This window comes from Penicillium antarcticum, assembly GCF_028974205.1.
Source record: "Penicillium antarcticum strain IBT 31339 chromosome Unknown utg000004l_segment0_segment0, whole genome shotgun sequence".
Taxonomy (NCBI): Eukaryota; Fungi; Ascomycota; class Eurotiomycetes; order Eurotiales; family Aspergillaceae; genus Penicillium; species Penicillium antarcticum.
The window spans coordinates 218,039-239,186 of NW_026695302.1; the positions used below are offsets into that span (position 1 = coordinate 218,039).

A 21,148-nucleotide genomic window follows, 5' to 3' on the forward strand; every position below is an offset into this window, starting at 1 on the left:
CTTGTGGCTGCCAACCAGCAGCTCAATGGGGATGTCTCGGGCCATAATGTTGTGACATGCCTGGAAGCAGGCTAGACGACGCCAAATATGAGACCATGATTGAGATACTTAGGAAGAAACCATCGTCTCTAACATTACGAACAAAGTTTCCTAGGGCTCCAAGGACGGGGTAAATTGAATATGAATCCTGATCTTTGTGTACTTCGAGAATGGGTGCTTGGTCTAGATCAACTCGAGATATACAAGAATCAGCAAAAGAGGCAAATAGCCTACTGGGACTAAGGAACCAAGCTGGGGCGATTATTGATTTTGATGATTGATGTTACTTTCTTTTCCCACTGGCTTTCATGATACCTCAACATTTCGACAAAGAAATCAAACAATAGCGGCAGCGGCAAAGGGCTTCTCAGGAACCAAAGGGCTTCTCAGGAACACATTATGCTCTGACTCATGACTCAATGTCCAAAGACAAACATGTCTTAAAGAAAAACAAAAGCGTTACACGAATAGACGATCATTGACATGACTTAATTCATACAAACAAGTATCGGGACGACCTCAACGGATCTCTCTTGGTCTGCATATTCTTACAATATTGCAAGTTGTAGGCTCCTCGCAATTTGGCACTCAGGAGGAGTTCTTGGGCAAAAATTCCACACCAGCACGGGTAACGAGTCTCAGGCCATACTTGGAAAATGCTCGAATGATGACAGCGACGAATGTCGAAAACAGAATCTTGATAAAGTACATGATGGCAGCACCGATGCGAGTTTTTCCCAGATATTGGAGGGCATGGAAAGTGTGACCCACAGGCATGGTAATCAAGATCGCAGGAATGATAATGCAAAACTGGCAAAGGACTTCATCCATGGGCGGGTGGAAGGCAATTTGTTCAAATTTGGGCGCAAAACGAGGCATCTTTCCCTCTGATTGAGACGCTTGGGACGCGATGGCGACGACCACATATTTTAGATCCTCCCGAGGAGAGTCAGCAGGTGGTTTTCTGGGTCTGTAGATTCCAAACAAGAACGCCATAGCGCGAGGGACCTTCTTCTTGGTTTTTCCCACGCCCTTTGGCTGATTGGCGATGGGAGTACCAGCTTTATTTCTCGAATATTCGACATGTGCTGCATTTGGTAGACTTGAAGGGGATGGAGAAGGTATGCCAGCGTGATCCCGGATTTGAGATGTCTGAGCCGAGGCCTTATTCATGAGGTTATGTGACGGAGATACTCGGTGAGGGGTTGCACGTCGGATACCGTTCCACTCACTAGGTTGCTTCTGTCGAGAGGAAGCGAGGCGATCAACCGAGGACAGTGGGCGTTGTGCTGGCGAGGGCGGGATCTGAGGAATAGCAGGAGAAAAACGAACGGATCGCGGCGCCGGGATACGATTGCCAGATCTCTTGAGGGAGGTGACATTTGGGGCTGGATAGTGATTTGCTAGAGCGGCGATGGGAGGCTTGAGTGGGTTTTGCTGGTCTTTTGGAGGTGTTGAAGATTGACTTCTGCCATGTCCATGAAAGATAAAGCGTCCCTTGGGCAAGTCTGCCTCGGGCGAATCTTGAAAGCAATCGTAGTTAAATTCCTCGGTATTCGGCGGATCTCTCAGGTGCAGGTTCTTGGGGGGCTGAGGGGTGGCATGAGGCAATGCAGGTTCTTCAATGCAGTCTTTCTTGCTGTTTGATTTAAATGGCTGTGGCGGATTCGAGGTGTCACCAATGTTGTCGAGGACGTACTTGTCGGTAGCTGCATCCAGAACCAAGCGAGGAAAAGATTGCCCGGAGCGTAGGCTCAGTGAGGCCTCTTGAAGTTCTTTGAACCCGCGCTCTTTATTCAGACTAGTCTGTTTGGTCGTCATATCAGCAGGTCCATCAAGCCCGAAAGCAGTGAAGGTAGCAAAGGACGGCGAAAAGAGATTCAGAGGCGAGTCGGTAGTGACTGGGGTTCTGACAGTGGGGGGTACAAGATTAGATGCAAACAAATCTTGAGAGTCAGAGGTGACTCGAGTATCGGCAGCGGAGGTAAAGGAAGATGGAAACAGGTGGGAGTCAGTGAGTCGAGTATCCACGACTCCCAAAGGATCAGACTTGATTGACCTGGAAGAAGGCATGTTGGTACAAAAGAGGATGAAGGTGAGGGGAGAGGAAGGTGAGGGGAGAGGAAGGTGAGGGGAGAGGAAGGTGAGGAAAGAGAGAGAGAAAGAGAAGAGGGAGAAAGATGAAATCGCCGGGGTGAGAAATAGAGTTTCCCAATTGGGAAGCTGCATCTTCCTACTATGTTTGGAGCTCAATTAGGAAAAGAAGAATTGCTATAATTCTACAAGTTCAAGGGCAATAATGGTTATGTACAGCAAGTCTATTTGACGAGAGGCTGGAGGGTCTCGAGAACCTACTTCAGTTAGCATTTAGCCCGGTTCAATGTCACCACGATTCCATACCTCAAGCTCGATCTTGGCCTCAGCAATGTCCTGCTCGCTGCCGTTGCCACTAGCGGTCTTCTGGGACTCAGCAATCAGGGCGCGGATGTTCTATAGGGAAAGATTGGTCAGTTGGGATTGCGACGTCGCGAGAGGGGGACAATTTACCTCGGCGCTGAACTGGTCAAGGGGGAAGATCTCGGAGCTGTTGATGCTGAACTCGTTGTTGGGCTGCATAACGGCGAAACCACCGGCGGCTATTAAGGAACATTGCTATTAGCTAATTTGTTCTCATTCGAGGACGAGATTCACGGGTTGTCCCTGAGCGCGAGGGTCGGACGTACTGAAGAGCTGCTTGGAGGAACCGTTCTCCTCAACAATCTCGATGAGACCGGGCTTGAGCTGCTCAATGGAGGGAACGTGGTTGGAGAGGACACCCATCTCACCGGAGGCGGCGGGAATGTTGACCTGGGTACTGTGATCGCGAAGTTCAGTCAGTATGTGAGAAAAGGGCGAAGACGCCGAAGCGTGCGCAAGTCAATAACATACACGCCAGCAGACTTGTAGATGGTCTATGAAACAATCATAAAGTCAGTACTTGTGTTCGGATGAGATGATAAACGCGGTTGGTTCACGCACCTGGTGAGGCAGGGTCAGGGACAGCTTGAGGCTCTCAGCAGCATCGGCGTAGGTACGTCTGGGGACACGAGCGACGGGCATAGAGGGGCGGGCAACCCTCATGGCCGAGAGACCGGAGCGAGCGAGACGGTTGAAGCTCATTTTGCAAGGGTGGATGACGTGCAAAGGCTGGGTTATCCTTCTTGAAGTTGCAGTGCAAAGACGAAGTCGGAATGCCGGTTGTTCCCTAGCGCCGGGTCACGTGGCACGGGAATCCAACGGCCGAAGTATGGCCAAGGCTGTTTACTCTTCTTGCATACCTATTTGCAGCGAGAATTGGGTGGAAAAGATGCTATTCAATCATCTATCTATATACTCAAAGTTGGAATTTCCACCACCTGAATATTTCCAATCAATTGGCTTCTGGTGAGGGTCGTTGCTTGGAACAGGGTGGACGGAAGTTCTGGCCAGACTTGATGTAGAAATCCCAAGATCTAGTCAAGATTTCATGACTTATATGACCATCATATAATCCTCCAAGATCATGCGGAGGTTCTTGACATGGAGAAAGAGAAATATACATTTAACTCATCACGTGGTGTGTAGGTCACGTGTTATGAGTGGCAGAATGAAGTCAGTGAAGAAAAAAAAAAAGGTCAACTGCTCCAAAGACTAGCAGAAGCTAAAGAGAAAATATTAAGAGACGAATTAGTATTAAGACTAGATTAGTAGACAATAATAATCCCATAGCATATGATATCATTGCCATATCCTGCTGAAGCCATCTGTCTCTTCAGTATGTACACCGCCCGATAAGCGAGATCCCACAAACGGAACGAGCCCTAGCCGAGCCTCTTAGGCCTGACGTCCCTGTTCCCTCTCCTCACCAACCATCCCACCGTCAATCAGCGACAACATCCGTCAAGATGGCCAGTACGTTTTCCCTTCGATCATATGGCTTCTATTCGCCTGCAAGCCGCCCAGAAAAAAAAAGCGATGTCGCTGACATGATTTTCGCCCACAGAGTCCAAGAACGCGTCCCAGCACCACAACAGCCAGAAGGCTCACCGTAACGGGTAGGTCTGCCTTTCAATATTCTCGATGCCCCTCTATTGCACTTCAACGACACTCGAAATTACGGCAATTGTTGGAAACTGGTGGCGGGCGAACGATTTTATTCGGTGTGATATTCCGGGGTCACATCTTGAATATTCACTTGGACAAATTCTTCGACACGCTACCACTTATCACCTACCACTTACCACGCCATCTATACCAGAATGAATCACTAATACGTCTCTCCGAACAGTATCAAGAAGCCTAAGACCAACCGTTACCCTTCCCTCAAGGGTGTTGACCCCAAGTTCCGCCGCAACCACCGTCACGCTCTCCACGGCACCATGAAGGCCCTCGTACGTTGACCACAACCCGAACCCAACAAAAGCACGCATCTACAACAAATACTGACCCATTGAACAGAAGGAGCGCAAGGAGGGCAAGCGCGAGGTCGCATAAATGTCTAACGGAGTCTGAAAAAATGGGAATCATGAAACGCAACTCGAGCGCGCAGGAGGTCCGGTGAACATAAAGTGTGCGACGATCAAGGACGGTCCGCTGTGTCGAATAGGCCTGGTTTCTGCTTATTCCTTGCGCGATGAGTCTCGGGTTGTTTGATATCAAGAAATCAACAGGCTTAATTCGATGAGCACAGCGGTGCCATTTTCCCAAGCGGAATATCTTCTGCTATTCCTCTTTTTCCGTCCTTTCCAGTTTTTGCCTCGAGGGCTCGACTGCTGCGGCCCTCGAGCCTTAGTACTCTTCCCCCCCCCCCCCCCCCCCCACCTTTTCCTTTTTCCCATTCCCTCATCCCCTCTCCGGCATATGTGTGTACAGCTGCGTGCCTTTCTCATGCGCGATTGCTGAAGGATTTTTCTTTACGTGCCAAGAATGAATCCCAGACCCTCCTCGATTACATATCCTGTCTCGATACTTCTCGACAGAGACAGGGTTCGTGGTTAGGAGGGTTACATCTCGTAGCAGTAACAGTCGTTTTGTTTTACGTCTTGAATGAATATTTTCACTCATCTATTCAATCAATATCTATATTCGAGCATATCACATCATTTTTCGCCTCGCTCTTGCAGTATTCGATATGAATCCTACATGTCTCCAGCATCTATACCTTCCAAACGACCAAACGTCTATCAAATCCACCACTAATAACCCATTCCTCCCGAACCATCTCCCCATCTCTCGACACAGAAACAGACCCAGACCAAACAGTCCGCACCTTACAACCAGGCTCATGACCCCCCCTTAAGCGTAGCAATAACCTTGCCAGTCTTGGTCTCAATACCTCTCACAACACCATCATCCCCATTTACCCAAACCCCAGATCCATCCGGTCTCCACGCAACCTGTGGGGTCGAGTATGCGGTCTGCGAAGCGAAGGTATTCGCCTGCACGAGGATAGCGGCGTCCTCGCGATTAGCCAATGCCAGAGCATCCATAGCCTGAGAAGCCTGCGTGACCGGGTCTGCTGAAGCCGAATCATCTTCCTTGTCTGGTTTGCTCAATGATGGGAAAATCAGGCGTACAATGATAACCTTCATATGGGGTAGGGTCGACGTAGCCACTGCCACGAGACCCGGGTCGTGTGGACTGAGAGCCATATGGGCCGGCGAGAAAGCAACCCAGGCATTGGAATGGGGAGCTAGGTTCTGGGTTCCGAGGAGTTGACACTCGCGGAGAGAGGTGTGAGAGGCGGTTTGCTCGGGTGTTTCTTCCACCTGGTAGTAATGGATATAAGTTGAGTCTCTGCGCGAGACGAGGAGAAGGAGGTCGTTTGTGTCGATATGCGGTACAAATAGAAGTGATTCCGGATTCGAGGCGAGCTTGATGCGAGCGACTGGTTCGCCGATTTTTAGGGTGTGTGCGTTTGCCTCGTCTGGAATGTTGAGTTTGTATAGCAAGACTGTCTCGTCCCATCCGGCGGTGGCGATCCACCACTTAAGCGGGTCTTTCTTGTCTTCGTAGGCTACCACTTTGACGGTGTACTTCCCATGGTCCTTTCTGCTATCTAAGAGTTCGATACCATGCTGGAGAAGGATTTGACCGGACATGTTTGTCAAGAGGATGTACCGGCCTTGAAGGATCGAGACGAATGATAGAACGGGTGCACTTGATAGATCAGAGAAAGACTTGACAGCTGCATTGCTCCCTGCGGTTTCAAGTACATGCACCTGTTTGTCGGCGCCCGCAGAGATGATATAGGATTGCGCTGATGCACCCGCGCCTTCATCATCGCAAGGCTTCTGCCATTGCTCTACAGATGCAGCAAGTAGATTTGATGAAGTCGGTGTCTGGATCACAGCCGGTTTTGACGGTGCTAGATATGTCAGCGATTGAACGAGATATGACATCTAAATCCAACACGCAAAGATTTGCAAAGTGAAAAAGAACTCACCTGGTTCACTCCACAGACCAGTCCCTTGGCTATCCTCTCCATATCGTTCAAAATTGACGCTCTGATCATAAGTATGCTTCTCCTCGAGCAAGCTTTGGATTGTCCAGTTATTAGTGTCGTCACCAGAGGCCTGCCCCACGTCGGGAGCAAGACCAGCCTCGCGGATAAAAGCGTTTAATGTCTCTGTGTGGTCATTTGTGCGTAGAAAACGAGCAACTAGAGCATTTGCTAATGCATCTACCGTCACAGAGGGTGCCATACTTGCGTTCAATGCCGGGAGAGGTTGGCTGCGGTTGGGAAATGATTAGTCGTCCGTGGCGCAGGCCCTGCAACGCTACTGTATAGATCTTCGAATTATTAACAACAGCTGTCCCGTGCATTTCAATCGTTTTATTGTTGATATCGGAGGGTATTGGGAGGAGTCTTATGGGCTATCCCATAGAGCAAAGCAGAGTATGTGTTATTATGGAGTTTTATCAGACAAATTCGGTTTCCCATCCTGTTCACTAAACGCCGGATATCAAGCATGCAACGAAACCCCCCTTAACGATATGAAAATGCATAGATTCAACGTTCAAATTGCTGCATCAGCTGAACATGTCCTCGGCACGGCGTCGGCGGCCACCGCGTCCCTCCAGAGTCTCGTCGAACAGTTCCTTGCCAGCATTGTTGCTGTACTTGGAAGGGAAGAGTTCACGGGCTGACGCGCCCCTGCCTTTAATCGACATACCGCCCGATAATCCCCGGATGGCAAAACCTTGGTCTTCACCAGCTGATCCACGAATGCGAGCGCCTTCGTCCGAGCCGGGGAAGAGTTCAATGTTGCTATTGCGACGGTGTTCGGAGTTTCCGGGAATAGAAGAGGCGTCAAACGCATCTGACCGACGGTGGTGACTGGATTTGCTAGGCAGCAATTCCTTTTTTATGTAACTCGAGGTGGGCTTGTTGGGGAAAAGCTCTCGATTACCGGGCTCATTGCTATCGCTCGGGAAGAGCTCTCGGCCCTTGTTCTGACCAAGTCGCGGCGACCTCTCGCGGAATCGCCTGCTGTCATCACGGTCTTCACGGCCGGCTCGCTTTGATTCCTCCAGTGTGTCTCGACCGGGTGACGCGCTGCGATTGCGAAGGCGTCCACTTGTCCGTTCCTCGTCTGCTGGGAACAATTCCCTCTGGCCACGGCCTCTCCGTTCTCCTCGTCCTCGCTCAGTGGTACCGGAGCCTGCATTATCATCGTACATGTCGACATTGAATTGGTCGTCCTCGTCTCGGTCTCGGCGTCGTCTGTGTTCCCGGTCATCGAATCGGCGTCGCCTGTAACCATCGTCGTCGTCGCCGCGTCTCCGATCTGCGAATTCTTGTCGCAGACGTTCTCGGGGGTCATGTTCCGGGTGCATCAGGTAGAAGCGACTCTTCTCATAAGAGCGGGCTTGTTTGCGGTCGGTCTTGACGGCCGACCGGACTTGGAGGACGGAGTCGGGATGGGAGGAAAGAGGTTTCGCGGTGCGCAGGCGCAGTGCAGGCAGAGATGACGCATCTTCTTCCTCGTTGACCTGGGTAAGAGCCGCGAGAGCTTGGATGCCGGCCTCGGCGGAGGAGTAGATGAGATTGGCGGAGGTGTCGTCGATCCATTCAACGCGCACTGGCTCTTCAGTGAAGTGACTGCAGGCGAATTGTTTGATATTTTCCGTAGTCATTTCATCAACGCCGCGAACATGCACCTTCTCGTAGACCGCCTCTTCGTCGAGCGGATCGATGGTGGTTTCCACGTTGGGGGCCGGTGCCTAGAATTGGACACATATCAGTGGGCGGAACGAGCAAACAAGAGTCATATAAACACATACCATCTGAATTGGCTCGGGTTCGGGCTCGGGCTCAGGTCCCAAGTCAAGGTCCATATCGATGTCCATGTCTCCGATAGGAGCCGCGGGCCCATCGATTGACACGTTTGGAGCGGCCATGACAGATGAAATGGAGTAGAAGTCAAGTGGCTGGCGCTTTCCCAGGTTATATAGAATTGACAATCAATCGAGAGAGGTGAGCAGAGTCAGAGGTGAAAATCGAGGCGGGAGCTTGAACGTCGCGCGCCTGATAAGGATTAGCGCCGTTTTCCGGGGAACGGCAGTATAAACTTAAGGTAGCCCTGCACTTGTTGTATACTTCCTGAATTACTGACTTACTGAATTACTGTGGTACCGATATCCATCAAAATAAAGGAACATTCGTCGAGTCTCTACTGGTATATTTAGATAATTCTTGTATACTTTGGTAATATAGTACCAAAGGCAACTACCCCTTCATAGAGACAGCTGTCAATGGAAACTGAATTTGAAAGACCTATAAATAGTCCAATTGCTTCTTACTGTTATTTTTTGTAAATGAACTCTTTTGTTCCGAAGCAGTACAGAATTCAGTTCTATTCATATGTTGCGACTCATATGCACTCTCAAATACTTACAGATTCTACAATAGGACACGATAAAAGGCAATGCATTAAATCACACGTTCGCCGAGAATAATCTAGACCATAAATCATACTCGATCCTAGTTTTGAATAAGTTGTAATCAAAGATTACTGCGAGCCTCTTGAGTGGTCCTATAGCTTGCCTCTGTTCTTTGCATTCCTTCTATCTAGAAAACATGCTAACATCCTAGAGGGTCGTGGGCTTTATGGCTTATATTTTGCTAACTTATTCCTAGTAGCTTGAGCTTCTTACTTTTTCTCTTTCGCTTTAACCACCGAGGCTTTGTCAAGCTTAACTTGGCTATTGATAGTGCCACCCCTTTGGCTTTCTTGGTCATGCAGGCACATCCCCCCCCAAGTAGATCAAATGACGAAGAACGAACTAGCTCCTTTCTTGATAGCCGTTCCGGCGAATCAGTCGCCGATATGATATTATGTGGTACTCCTTTCGGCGACGGAATTACATCCGTGACATATGCAGAAGAGTGAATTTAGGCTAAACCCTCGGTCAACACTGCCTATGACCTCGGAGCGTTTAAAGGTCGGTATCTCCACCTCCACAGTTCTCCGAACTCCGGCAGCTTTGGAGCAAATTATGTTGGGCTCCGTGTTTCCCTGCAACTGATCTCCCGAAATGACGCTGCCGTGGTACTACATACGTGGTGAGGGGTACCTATCCTTCTTGAATACTTAAAGCTATTTAAATCAGGTTGGTGAACCCTCCAGCTGAAAGCTATCTCAATTGTGCCATATTCGAACAAGACCGACACAGCCCACTACTCTTCTGTTCAAAATGCTTTTATCCGAAGACGAAAAGCTCGTCTTCCGCTTTGACGATCATATCTTATGGGTTCAGCCATGGGGCGAGAATGCGTTCCGTATCCGAGCAACCAAGCAGGCGTCAATGCCCACGGAAGACTGGGCCCTCTCCTCCAAGCCCGCTAACGGGAAAACAAGTATCAAAACACCAGTCTCTGATGAAGATGCCACTATCTCGAACGGCAAGATCAAAGCAACTGTTTCCAGCCGAGGCAAGCTCACCATCTACAACTCGAGTGGTAAAAAGCTCTTGGAGGAGTATGCCCGGCACAGACAAGACCCGAAAGACCCCAAATGCAGTGCATTGACAATCGAAGCTCGCGAGCTGCGTCCAATCTTAGGCGGAGACTACCACCTCACGATGCGGTTCGAATCTCTCGATCCCAAAGAGAAGATCTTCGGTATGGGTCAATACCAACAGCCCTACTTGAACCTCAAGGGCACAGACCTCGAGCTAGCACATCGAAACTCCCAAGCCAGTGTGCCTTTTGCGGTCTCCTCCCTCGGTTATGGGCTTCTATGGAATAACCCTGGCATTGGGCGGGCGGTTCTAGGCACAAATGTCTTGGGCTTTGAAGCATACTCCACAAAGGCACTGGACTATTGGGTTGTGGCTGGCGATACACCAGCCGAGATTGAAGAGGCATATGCCAAAGTCACAGGCTATGTGCCCATGATGCCGGAATATGGCCTTGGTTTCTGGCAATGCAAGCTTCGCTATTGGAATCAAGAACAACTACTCAATATAGCGCGCGAGTACCACCGTCGCAATGTTCCTTTGGATCTGATCGTCGTTGATTTCTTCCATTGGAAGCATCAGGGCGAATGGAGCTTTGACCCGGAATTCTGGCCGGATCCTGGTAAGTGCCATCAATAGTATATTATCAAGTATCAACCCAAGCTGACTGTAGTCCAGAGGCCATGGTCAAGGAGCTGAAAGAGCTGAAGGTAGAACTAATGGTCTCCATCTGGCCAACGGTCGAGAATGCCTCAGAAAACTTCCCAGAGATGCTCGAACGCGGACTCCTAATCCGCCACGACCGGGGTATGCGCGTAGCAATGCAATGTGACGGCGACATCACACACTTCGACGCAACCAACCCAGAAGCACGAAAGTACATCTGGAGCAAAGCAAAGAAGAACTACTACGACAAGGGCATCAAAGTATTCTGGCTCGACGAAGCCGAGCCAGAATACTCAATCTACGACTTCGACATTTTCCGCTACCATGCCGGCAGCAACCTCCAAATCGGCAATACCTATCCAAAAGAGTATGCACGCGGCTTCTACGAAGGCATGCAAGCAGAAGGGCAAACCAACATCGTAAACCTACTCCGATGCGCCTGGGCCGGCAGCCAGAAATATGGAGCGCTAGTATGGAGCGGCGACATCGCATCCTCATGGGACTCATTCCGCAACCAGCTAGCAGCAGGACTAAACATGGGCCTTGCTGGCATTCCATGGTGGACAACAGACATCGGTGGATTCCACGGCGGCAACCCGGACGACCCGGAATTCCGCGAACTGTTCACCAGATGGTTCCAATGGGGCGCTTTCTGCCCCGTGATGAGACTGCACGGAGACCGGGAACCCAAGCCGGAAGGACAGCCTACGGCGAGTGGAGCGGAAAATGAAATCTGGTCGTATGGAGACGAGGTGTATGAGATTTGTAAGAGATATATTGGGATTCGGGAGCAGCTGCGGGATTATACGCGCGGGTTGATGCGCGAGGCTCATGAGAAGGGGACGCCTGTTATGCGGACTTTGTTCTATGAGTTCCCTGGTGACGAGCGTGCCTGGGAAGTTGAGACGCAATATATGTTTGGGTCTCAGTATATGGTTGTGCCGGTGTTGAAGGCTGGGCAACGTGTTATCAAGGTCTACCTTCCTGATGGGGCATCTTGGAAGGTTTGGGGTGGCAAAGATGATGCTGTGTATCAGGGTGGTCAAGATGTTGAATTTGACTGCCCGATTGAGAGTATGCCTGTCTTTTGTCGCCAGTAGATGGACTATCCAGATTGGGGCGTTGGAGCATTGAATTCACAGACGGTTTTTGGTTGCTTTATTCATCACCTCGGATTCTTCAGACTGTTGCCAGATCCTAAATGAGAATAAGCCATTGAATTCGCCGCAGCTTCCATGTAGCGTTATTGGAACAACCAAAAATTAGAGCTCTCGCTGCAATGTCAGATTATCTGTCTCACCTCGTACACTTCGTATGCAAACGCTTGATGCCTTGGGTATCCAAAAACCAAGGACCAGCACATCGGATCTGCGGTCCGCAATCCACATGCAAAGAGCAAACTCAAAGAACCAAAAAATCGAAAGTATCAAGCCCCATAAGCCCGATAACTAGGAAATCGATAACTCAGCAACCATCTGCGAAATCTTGTGCCCCTGACACGCACCATAAACACGGAACACAGGCCTCGAACGGGGAAATGGGGATCCCGCCGACGTTCCAACTCAAAAATGAGACATTCGGGAACCCCGAGTAAGCTTTCAGGAGAAAGCAGAAGCCAAAAAAAAAACACAAGGCAAGGAACAAAAGAAGCAAGGCACCATGGATCCCGATAGACCGGTACCTTTCCCGCGCTAGTCCTAAATAGACACTAGTGTCGATGGCACCGAGATTCTCCGTTAGCCAATCAGAGCCCGTATTGGCTGTACGGTGGATGTACTGGGTAATGTGTATTGGCAATAGTGTATTAGGGCTAGGAACAGCATATGGGGACAATAGTAGGGCTACACTACCACCCGCTGAGTAAACATGTCAATAGCGAAATTTACCCAGCGAATAACAGCCCGCTCACAGGACAAGTACGCGCAGGGTACGTCGATAAAGATCTCGATACCCGAGAATGAGCCAAAGTCGCTTTATAAGGCGATGTGGCTGTCGATCGCAGGAACCGGCGACTTGGAACGCAACGGGCAAGTGTCATCCACGCGGATGCCATTCCTGGAAGGTGTCTCTCGCCAGAAGCCGACAGCCCCCTGATCCTTCCCTTCCTGTCCCACGGTTATGCTACTCCACCCGCCTAGCCTTGCCAACGTCCCCTTTTTGTGGCAGTTTGACCGTTTTTTCGTATACTCCGAGCGCTGTACGCGGTAAACGAGAGTCCGTATAACGGTTCGATGACATCAGAGTTTTCTCCCGTTTGGCTCCACAATATGCCGTGTGGTGGGGGTTACAGTACAGACGGATACTAACAAAGATTCCAAATACTGGAAACGCCGCCAGCGCTTCCAGGGATAGTTATCTCAAATTGTTTAGCTTCTGATATCTGCTCTTCTGCATGGAGGGACGGTAGTACGACCTGAGTGATAGTTTCTGATCACGCTATTAGGTTTGGGTACGATCACACTGTGAAGGCAGTCTGCTCGATCTGATTCGGTGGATCCATGGCTCACCTCCCGATCAGTCGATGGTGGCTTGCCCATTCCAGGTTGGTATACGACCCTTTTTTTTCTCTACACATTGTACGGAGTGTACGGAGTACAGTGCGCTCACGCACAGGGTACCCGCGTCCATGCTCCGTACTCCGTGTGGTGGAGCTGAATGTCCCGTGTAGTGTCACAGAGTGAAATCTTTTGCTCAACAGGGGGTTCCACTGGCATGGGCCATTGAGGCGGCATGGTTGTGAGATACTACCGTGTGCCCACTATCCGCGGCAAATGTACATGTACAATGCAGGGCGGCAGGGAAAACAATGAAACGAAACGAAAGCTATGAAACAGACACGGCATATATGGAGCATCAGTACAGAAAATACGGAGTTAATCGTAACTTCTTCGTATGCTGTATATGTATGGGTCAAGATAAGCCACGTACGAAATATGCAGAAGATGTGGAAATATAACATAATACTGTATTCGTGATCGAAGAGTACGCATGTCGGTTGTTGACCAGATCCAGGGCAAATCTCCCATCTCAACGGCCCAAAAACGCCCTCGCGGAAGGCGGGAAATCGCGACCCGGACGAGGCTTGCATGCACGAACACCTCCACGATCCATGCAAATCCCCACCAGCCCCGCCGTTCATTCCGGTGACCAGTCCGGTTGATACATCGGCCGCGCTAGCCCTGACGATTGGCTAGAATCGCCCGTCTCAGCATTGTATAGCGGGAACAAGAAAGAGGGGGTGGCCAACAAACTACCACACTGGCGTCTGTCGAGAGGCAAAAGGGCACACCAAACAGGGTAAGAGAAAGAAGGAAAAGTGGGAAACGAGCCGGCGTGGCGCTGACCAGACATGATCACTGGCGGAAGAAGCAAGCGTCAACCAGAGGCCCTTCAGCCATTCGTCCACATGGTACAATGAAATGAGCAGGAGTGGAGAGAAAACGTCAATCATGGCCAAGATCGGGACAACGGAGAAGCACCGTTTGATTCCCCGGCGAACCTCTCGAATAAACTTTCGATCATTTTCCCTTGGAATATACTGTGCATATGCATTACGTCCCCCTCTTTAGTCTGGATGCATATTGTCGACCTACAGGTTAGACCTAGACCTTTTTCACATTGTACAGGCGTGGTGGGTCTGGCTTGGGCCCTGGCCTGAACTCCCTTGCGTCCGTCCTCGTGAGCACGGCGTGTCTGGTGGCGCATTCCTCAGAGAGACCCGTGCTAAGAGGCATTCTTTGTACGGAGTAAGAGATACCCTCATATCAGGGAACATGGTTTGGGCAATGTAGTACCGAGTCTAACCCGAAAGAATATAGTTTACAGGCCTTATCAAGTGGATAAAAATCAAATGATTCATTATAAACAGGGTAATATTATGTCCATTCCAAGTAGGGAATATGGAGCGCCTAGTTACATTATCTCTCCCATTCGAAACCCCAATTACAGGTAGCGGAAACCAGAGTCCAAAAGGAAAACTTGATTTTGGGGGGTCGAAACCATGATAATACACATTAAGAGTATACAAAAGGAAATCGTCACAGCTCTCATCGAAATAGACACAGGACACAGGAAAAAGCGAGCGCGAAGCTTTTGACAAATATACAAAAGAGGTATCCATCAACGGACCCGAGCGCGAAGGGGAATCACGAGTAGAGAACAAGTAGGAAAAATGTGAGAAATGAAACTCGTAACAATCATAAGGGCAGGGTTTTAGATCTGGTTTTGGTTTTAGTTGAGCAAGCTGCTGACACCCATGCGGGTATCACGAGCAGGCTCAGCTGGGGCAGACATCCAGGACTTGGAGGTGTCTGTAGGTTGATGCCAGGAGGCCAGAGTGGGCTGGTGGGCCATCCAGCGCTTTGCGGCCATATCTGAGAGCGACTCGAGAGATCGGGCAGGGTGGCTGGGCGAGTCTTCCACGATGTGCACGCTTGGGCGGCGGATTTCGTACTGCGGGCGCAAGTCGACTGGCAGAGGCAGAAGCTGAGGAGAGGGAAGCGTGCGGGGCGAAGAAGAGCAGATGGAGTTCTGATCTGAGACCATAGAAGGAGGCTCGCAAGAGGTAGCGTTGGAGACATCGGAGAACGCGGGCGAAGTCAAGGGAGTTTCGATCGGTCGGTTGATAGAAGGCAAGGTGTAGATGGGAGACAGTTGGCGGGGTGCAGAAGCCAACGACTCTCTGCGGGAGTGGGAGTATTGCTCGGAAATGGCCGACTCGATGGAGTCGGTCCACGAAGGGCGAGAAGACGAGACGGAGAAGCGCGAACGAGAAGGGCTCATCATTGAGGCGCGGGTGTAAGGAGCCTCGATACGGCCGCTACAAGTGCGGGAAGTAGTGGGGGTGGACAAGCCACGCTTCTTGCGGTTCATGCTGCCATTCCACCAGTTCTTGACTGCGTTGTCGCTGCGGTTTCCCAGGCGGCGGGCGATCTCCGCCCAGCGCTTTCCCATTTCATTGACCATGCGCTCGATCATCAACCCCTCATCGGCAGAGATAGGCTCGCGGTTAAGCGAGGGCTTCAAGTTTTGGTGGAAGCGCTCACGACATTGCTTGGGCGAGCGATAGTGCATGTGCTGCGAGATGCGAACCCAGTTGTTCGGACCTTGTTCGCGGACCAGTTGGACGAGGAGTTGATCTTCCTCGGGAACCCAAGGACCACGACGATGCGAAGGAGGCATATTGTGTATTGTGTAGACAGGGAGAGAGGTGAAGGTGAAGTCGGGTGAAGTCGAAGTGTAGTCGAAGTATAATTGAGGTGTGTGTGATGCGAAGGGGAGACGAGGTATATAAAGATGAACCAGGGGGACGGGTCAAGAAAAAGGAAGATCAACCAAGATCTCGGAGCTGACAGTTCGGAACAATACCAAATACCAAACTATTGTAATGTATAGATCGTGGGGAGTGGAAAAATGCTCCGTTGGGATCTTCAGTACGACCCGGGAATCCGGGCTGAACAGCGTTAAACCGGTAAGAGACGTGATCGACCCTGAGCCCCGTTGCTGGAATTCCAAATCATTCTTTTTTTTTTTTTTTTTTTTTTTTTTTTTTTTTGTTTTGTTTACAGTATTATCATTATTATCATGATTATTTTTATTATGATGATGATGATGATGATGATTGTTATTTACTTTTTTCTTTAATCCAGGGTGGTGTTAGAAAAATCAACTCTATCCCTTTACTGGGTATTGTAGAACTATACTGTAGAACTATAGACTCTACAGTCTATAACTTCGTTTCTCTCCACATCACATTACAGTATGTACTCGTAGCCATGTACTATGCTGCGTCCAAGCTCCCCTGAGCCAGAAAGGGGTATACCTAAAAAAGCCAGGGGCAGATCTGGCTTCCGAACTGACAAGCGACGTCCCAGGTTCCCCTCAGCCAGCCATGCACAACACTTCGCGACACGATGCCCGCCGATCGATGTCCAATCGGTCATATCCAAGCCACCATTGGCCTGATCTAGGCTCAACCTCCTTGAACCTCCTTGAAGGTGGACCCACTAGTGGGGAGTGGAGGCTTGACAAATTCTCTCGGACTGCGTCCGTGAAGATATATACACCCGTAAAATCGTCAAGTCTGTCGATTTCAATAGTATGGGGAAATCGGTGGCCCCGATGACAGGAAGCTTCGACCCCGAGCAACGCCGAAGCCACACCTCATTCCCTGACCCGACGCAGTGGGTGGGCGATTCTCTGATTTCATCTCTCATCCCTGATGCTCTCTGTGCCTTGCAGCTGCCGCCATTCACCAGGTCACATGGCCTGAACAACCGTCACGCAGCGTGATCGCTTGTGATCATGCTAAACAAGATTGGAATCAACATACGAAGTCATCATCATGGAATCTCCAGAAAATCAAAGACACCGCATGGGCCACCTGCCACCTGTCACTGACAGCCCGTGGATCACAGAGTATTATCGAAAAGTACACACACGGGCCACGATGTGACGTTTCCTTGGAGGTGCATGGGTACATCCTTCCCGGGGATCTGGTGAACCAGTTCCAACTAGATCAAAACAGGAAAGGAGGTGACAAGGAAAATACACATGTACAGGGGTAAGTGGGAATAGTCAATGGTGTACGAAGCAATCTATTTCCCGTGTGAAACTATTTTCAGCCTAAACACTGGTGTACCATGCATCAGAGATCGGGTTCGAGGGGATCGAGGTCGAGATCGACGTGTGCGAAGTTTCCAGATTACCAGGTTAGGCATGTCGCAGCTAGGATCTCCACCGGTGGAAACCGTTGAAACGCAAGCCACACCTTTTTTTGCTTTTGTAGTGTAAAGAGGGTACAGGAAGCAGACTGACATGCATGAGGGCCTCTGATTGGCTTTTTCTATTTGTCATTGCTAGCGGGACTACTGAAAGGGGTAAGGATGGGCTGGGCATCTTTCCTCTATCTTCTCACTTAATCTATTTCGAACTGGGGTGTGTATAGATGAAAAGATCACGCACTATCTATAGAGTCAGTGGGGAACCCCTTTTTGGCCCTCTTCTTTGTGGGAGAGGAGATCTTTTGAAACGAAGGATGCCAGCCATGTGGACGGCAATCCTCGTGTAGAGATCGAAATTCCATGTTTCTGGGAAAGCCGTTACTGAAAGAACCCGTGATCCTGGGATGCAACAAACATTGACTAGGGACTAGGATGTACCTGAGATTGGACCTGTCACTTGTGAATTTAGTTTATTGATTCCGTTATTGTTTTGTGTGCCAATCAGAGACACGGCAAGTATTTGAGATCAATCCTGGTCGACCTGCAGGGATCATCGCTGATCGTAGGCCGTGCACGGTTATAGATGATGAAGCAATGGCTGTTTAGAGTATCGAGCTTTCATCTAGACAATTGAACAGCTGAGGGTACTCTGTACGGGGTATACGGTATGATATTTCTATAGTTGCCCCTTTCCAGAATAGTCCCATGTGGTATATAGGATGGTCACTATTGTAGTGACTACTGTAGTAACTACGGTAACTACTATAGTTCCAATACTCTGTCCTCCGTCCAGACACCAAGCAGTACAATGATGACATGTAAACATTGAAATAGGAAAACCCAAGTGTCCCCGTAATGGGTGGGCCCCTCGGGCTTCAGATTCGGGGACCACTCCCATGGTGCCCGATCTGTGGGAAACCGTTTGGGCCTACGTTGTCCCGCTGTCACATTATTTATTATTGATTTATTTGCCCACTAGGGAGTCTCACAGTCGTATAGATCCGATCTTGTACTCTATATTATATTATATCCACAATCCTAGTCTATCATCTATTCCACTATTAATCTATCTTCCCAAGCTCTCTTCTATTCCCATGTAAGCGAAAGCGAGTCCGATGGGAGCGGGCCTTGGCCCCGCACGGGAAGAGACGAACCAGTTCGCTTGGGAGATCCCCGTTTACTGTGCACATGTGCAAGTACCTGAGTATGCAGTACTCTGTAGCGGTGGTAGTACAATCCTTTCTAGCCCTCTCTATCCGGTATAAACTCAACCGTGAAAGAGAGAAGCCCCCGGTTTGGGGAAGTAGGTCTATCTTGGGTGGGTATTGTTCTGATGTTTGATTTATCGAATCCTAGTTTCGCCTATTGTCCAAATAGGTAAACGGTAAATAGCAAAAGGAAAGAGAAAAGGTAAATCCCGGACCGTTCAACGTCACTGTAGGGGCCGTGACGAGGAGGTGGAACCTGTCGTAAATTTGTCACAGGTTTTTCTGGTGTCCACCGGACCCTCTAGACCGAACATCTCCATGGTTCAAGGCTTTTGTCGGCGTTTGTGTAGAAATGTCATTGTGTGGCTTTTGTCGGAGTTTGGGTCTGGCCCCTTTTTTGAGGCTCAGGGGGGTGAGACTGGAGACTTAGGCTCAGCTTGCAGGCTGAGGGGGGCGCGCGTAACAACGGCTCCCGATTACCTCGGGTTTTAGTCCCAAGATGGAGAGACTTGGGTTTATTTGATTTTATTTTTTTTTTTTTTTTTTTTGGATGCAATATACATGCTATTTGTGTATTCAGCTGTCTATATTCAGGGATTTTCAGCCACGTGAGGGTATATTAACTTAGAGACTTATCAGGACAATATACTCGTACTTCGCCTATATCAGCTGCATCCGGGAAAATAGATTTAACAGGGTAATATCATGTGACAAAATACCAACAAACAAACAAAAAAAAAAAAACGGGAAGGAACATAATTCGCCAAGTCAGAGTTGTGTAGTATACCATGCACATATATATCTCAACTTTAACAACGCCCAACTCCAACCACCACTCAACCATCACCCAGAAAATCCAATACTTAATCTGCGAAACCTGCAGTAGTAAACAATAAGCCCTCAAATCAACAGCCCAACAAGCCAGGACGCCAAAGACAGCGGCTAATCGACCGGTCCAACGCCATGTACAAATCCAGTGGCTGACACTCCACCCGCGCCACACCAGTCACAGCATCGTATAACCGACAAAGCAAGAAACAGGCCTGACATCCACAGTGGCCACGGAATAGGATACAGTATTGGATCTGACACCGCACATGGGGCAATGTCGTGGGGAGCTGTACATGATTCTCGTGAAAGCAGAAGTGTTGCGAAGCGAACGGGCTTACATGGCTGAGACAGATGATGATGGGGTATGCAAGGGATTCGATTTGGTCTGTTTTGTTCATAACGTTACTGTATAGTACCGGTTGGGCGATGACGTCTAGGGGAGATATACTGTATAGATGATAGAAACAGATGATACCGTACCACAGAGTAAAAACAGATCATTCCTCGGTGATACGAAGTAAATCGAAGGCGCAGTTTAAACTCGAGGATCACCGCGCTCGGACTCCAGTATGTGGATGTATGCACATCACCGTTTCCCGTCACCATCCCATCCCATCCCATCCATCACTAATGCATCCCTACAAAATATAAGAGTAAGATAATGAACCAAACCCAGGGAATCCAAGCCCCCAGAATCCTCGATCCAGAAATCAGGTCCCAAATAAAATCCCCGACACTCGTGGACCATGGCCATGTGGACGAATCTCGCCTGGAAACCTGCAGCCCAGTCCAGCCCAGTATACCGTAAACAGCAAGTAAGCAAAGTGATGAAAGACGGCAACGCACAAATCCAGGCCCCCGAGCCCCGAGCCCGAGGCAGAATGGTAGACCGCGAGGCACGGCATCGTGATAGCCATGTGACATTGCCCGTGGGACTGGACTGGGGGAGGGATATCCCCCTGCTTACCGGTACAGTTACCGTTTACCAGGCACTACAGTAGTCATCAGCTACTGTTGTTGATTTGACTACTCCACGGCAACCTACCGGTACGTGCCACGGCGTAAGGGATATGCAAGAGAACCAAAGGACGTGGGTGCGCATGCGCGTGTGCATGCGGATATCCTGGTTCTCGTTCTGGGTTTGGTTCTGGTTCTCGTTTTACTTCAGCTTCAGTAACGCGTGTCTGTCGACTGGGGTGGCGTGTTGCGTGACTGTGGCTCTGGTTTGGGCTTGGGGTTGGTTGATCGGTTGGCTGGTTGGCATGTACTGTCTCGCGTGTTCGTGTGGTAACTCTATATTGATTGATATATCAGCTGAATTATTCCAGCATCGAGAGCCGTATTCAGACTCTTGTTTTCATACATTTTCCTGAAGTGGTGTCTATAGACGACAGGTCCTTGTGCGTGCTTCTACTGTATGTTCATGTCTCGTATAGACAAGAGAGGCTCGTAAGCCAGGAGGTATAGTATCAGTTCCAGGAACCCAATACCTAAACCCCACCAAATCCCGTCCAGCAAGGCAATGTCTCGGATCGAGGGTTGAAAGCGTGACAGAGACTGCACGGCCAGTGGATTGGGTCCGAGGAAGCATGGACGGATTGGCAGGGGTTGACGATGGGGGATCGTGCATATCGGTTCGGTTCAGCTCGGCTCTGCATACAATGAATTGGTCCTGGCAGTATGTTTCGCCACCAGTATCAA

The 21,148-nt window shown here is 49.7% G+C and overlaps 9 protein-coding genes across 9 annotated transcripts; 4 read left to right on the top strand and 5 right to left on the bottom strand.

Moving 5' to 3' along the window:
* Nucleotides 1-627: 627 nt before the first annotated feature.
* N7508_004040 (uncharacterized protein) lies at nt 628-2,112 on the bottom strand (the record flags this gene model as incomplete). The annotated part of the gene is made up of 1 exon (XM_058462106.1): nt 628-2,112. The coding sequence occupies one exon, from the start codon at nt 2,110-2,112 to the stop codon at nt 628-630; it is 1,485 nt and encodes a 494-aa protein (XP_058320731.1).
* A 183-nt stretch (nt 2,113-2,295) lies between these two features.
* N7508_004041 (F1F0 ATP synthase subunit delta) lies at nt 2,296-3,198 on the bottom strand (the record flags this gene model as incomplete). The annotated part of the gene is made up of 6 exons (XM_058462107.1): nt 2,296-2,390; nt 2,440-2,529; nt 2,587-2,675; nt 2,763-2,893; nt 2,968-2,990; nt 3,058-3,198. The coding sequence occupies 6 exons, from the start codon at nt 3,196-3,198 to the stop codon at nt 2,358-2,360; spliced, it is 507 nt and encodes a 168-aa protein (XP_058320732.1). The 3' UTR covers nt 2,296-2,357.
* Nucleotides 3,199-3,909: 711 nt separating this feature from the next.
* Nucleotides 3,910-4,768, top strand: N7508_004042 (60S ribosomal protein eL29). The gene is made up of 4 exons (XM_058462108.1): nt 3,910-3,969; nt 4,061-4,112; nt 4,346-4,448; nt 4,516-4,768. The coding sequence occupies exons 1-4, from the start codon at nt 3,963-3,965 to the stop codon at nt 4,549-4,551; spliced, it is 198 nt and encodes a 65-aa protein (XP_058320733.1). The 5' UTR covers nt 3,910-3,962; the 3' UTR covers nt 4,552-4,768.
* A 571-nt stretch (nt 4,769-5,339) lies between these two features.
* Nucleotides 5,340-6,761, bottom strand: N7508_004043 (uncharacterized protein; the record flags this gene model as incomplete). Its single annotated transcript, XM_058462109.1, has 2 exons — nt 5,340-6,424; nt 6,503-6,761. 2 exons carry the CDS (start codon nt 6,759-6,761, stop codon nt 5,340-5,342), a joined length of 1,344 nt encoding a protein of 447 aa, XP_058320734.1.
* Nucleotides 6,762-7,089: 328 nt separating this feature from the next.
* On the bottom strand, nt 7,090-8,460 carry N7508_004044 (NCBP3 domain-containing protein; the record flags this gene model as incomplete). The annotated part of the gene is made up of 2 exons (XM_058462110.1): nt 7,090-8,283; nt 8,344-8,460. The coding sequence occupies 2 exons, from the start codon at nt 8,458-8,460 to the stop codon at nt 7,090-7,092; spliced, it is 1,311 nt and encodes a 436-aa protein (XP_058320735.1).
* Nucleotides 8,461-9,756: 1,296 nt separating this feature from the next.
* Nucleotides 9,757-11,786, top strand: N7508_004045 (putative glycosyl hydrolase; the record flags this gene model as incomplete). Its single annotated transcript, XM_058462111.1, has 2 exons — nt 9,757-10,642; nt 10,699-11,786. 2 exons carry the CDS (start codon nt 9,757-9,759, stop codon nt 11,784-11,786), a joined length of 1,974 nt encoding a protein of 657 aa, XP_058320736.1.
* A 766-nt stretch (nt 11,787-12,552) lies between these two features.
* Nucleotides 12,553-12,780, top strand: N7508_004046 (uncharacterized protein; the record flags this gene model as incomplete). The annotated part of the gene is made up of 1 exon (XM_058462112.1): nt 12,553-12,780. One exon carries the CDS (start codon nt 12,553-12,555, stop codon nt 12,778-12,780), a length of 228 nt encoding a protein of 75 aa, XP_058320737.1.
* A 2,136-nt stretch (nt 12,781-14,916) lies between these two features.
* Nucleotides 14,917-15,867, bottom strand: flbD (putative MYB family conidiophore development protein FlbD; the record flags this gene model as incomplete). The annotated part of the gene is made up of 1 exon (XM_058462113.1): nt 14,917-15,867. One exon carries the CDS (start codon nt 15,865-15,867, stop codon nt 14,917-14,919), a length of 951 nt encoding a protein of 316 aa, XP_058320738.1.
* A 4,326-nt stretch (nt 15,868-20,193) lies between these two features.
* On the top strand, nt 20,194-20,448 carry N7508_004048 (uncharacterized protein; the record flags this gene model as incomplete). Its single annotated transcript, XM_058462114.1, has 1 exon — nt 20,194-20,448. The coding sequence occupies one exon, from the start codon at nt 20,194-20,196 to the stop codon at nt 20,446-20,448; it is 255 nt and encodes an 84-aa protein (XP_058320739.1).
* Between the last annotated feature and the right edge of the window lie 700 nt (nt 20,449-21,148).

Excerpts from the sequence above, each read along its gene's own strand:
- N7508_004042 (XM_058462108.1), top strand. Across the intron at positions 4,113-4,345 it reads CAGAAGGCTCACCGTAACGG|TATCAAGAAGCCTAAGACCA; the intron begins GTAGGTCTGCCT and ends CTCTCCGAACAG. Across the intron at positions 4,449-4,515 it reads ACGGCACCATGAAGGCCCTC|AAGGAGCGCAAGGAGGGCAA; the intron begins GTACGTTGACCA and ends CCCATTGAACAG.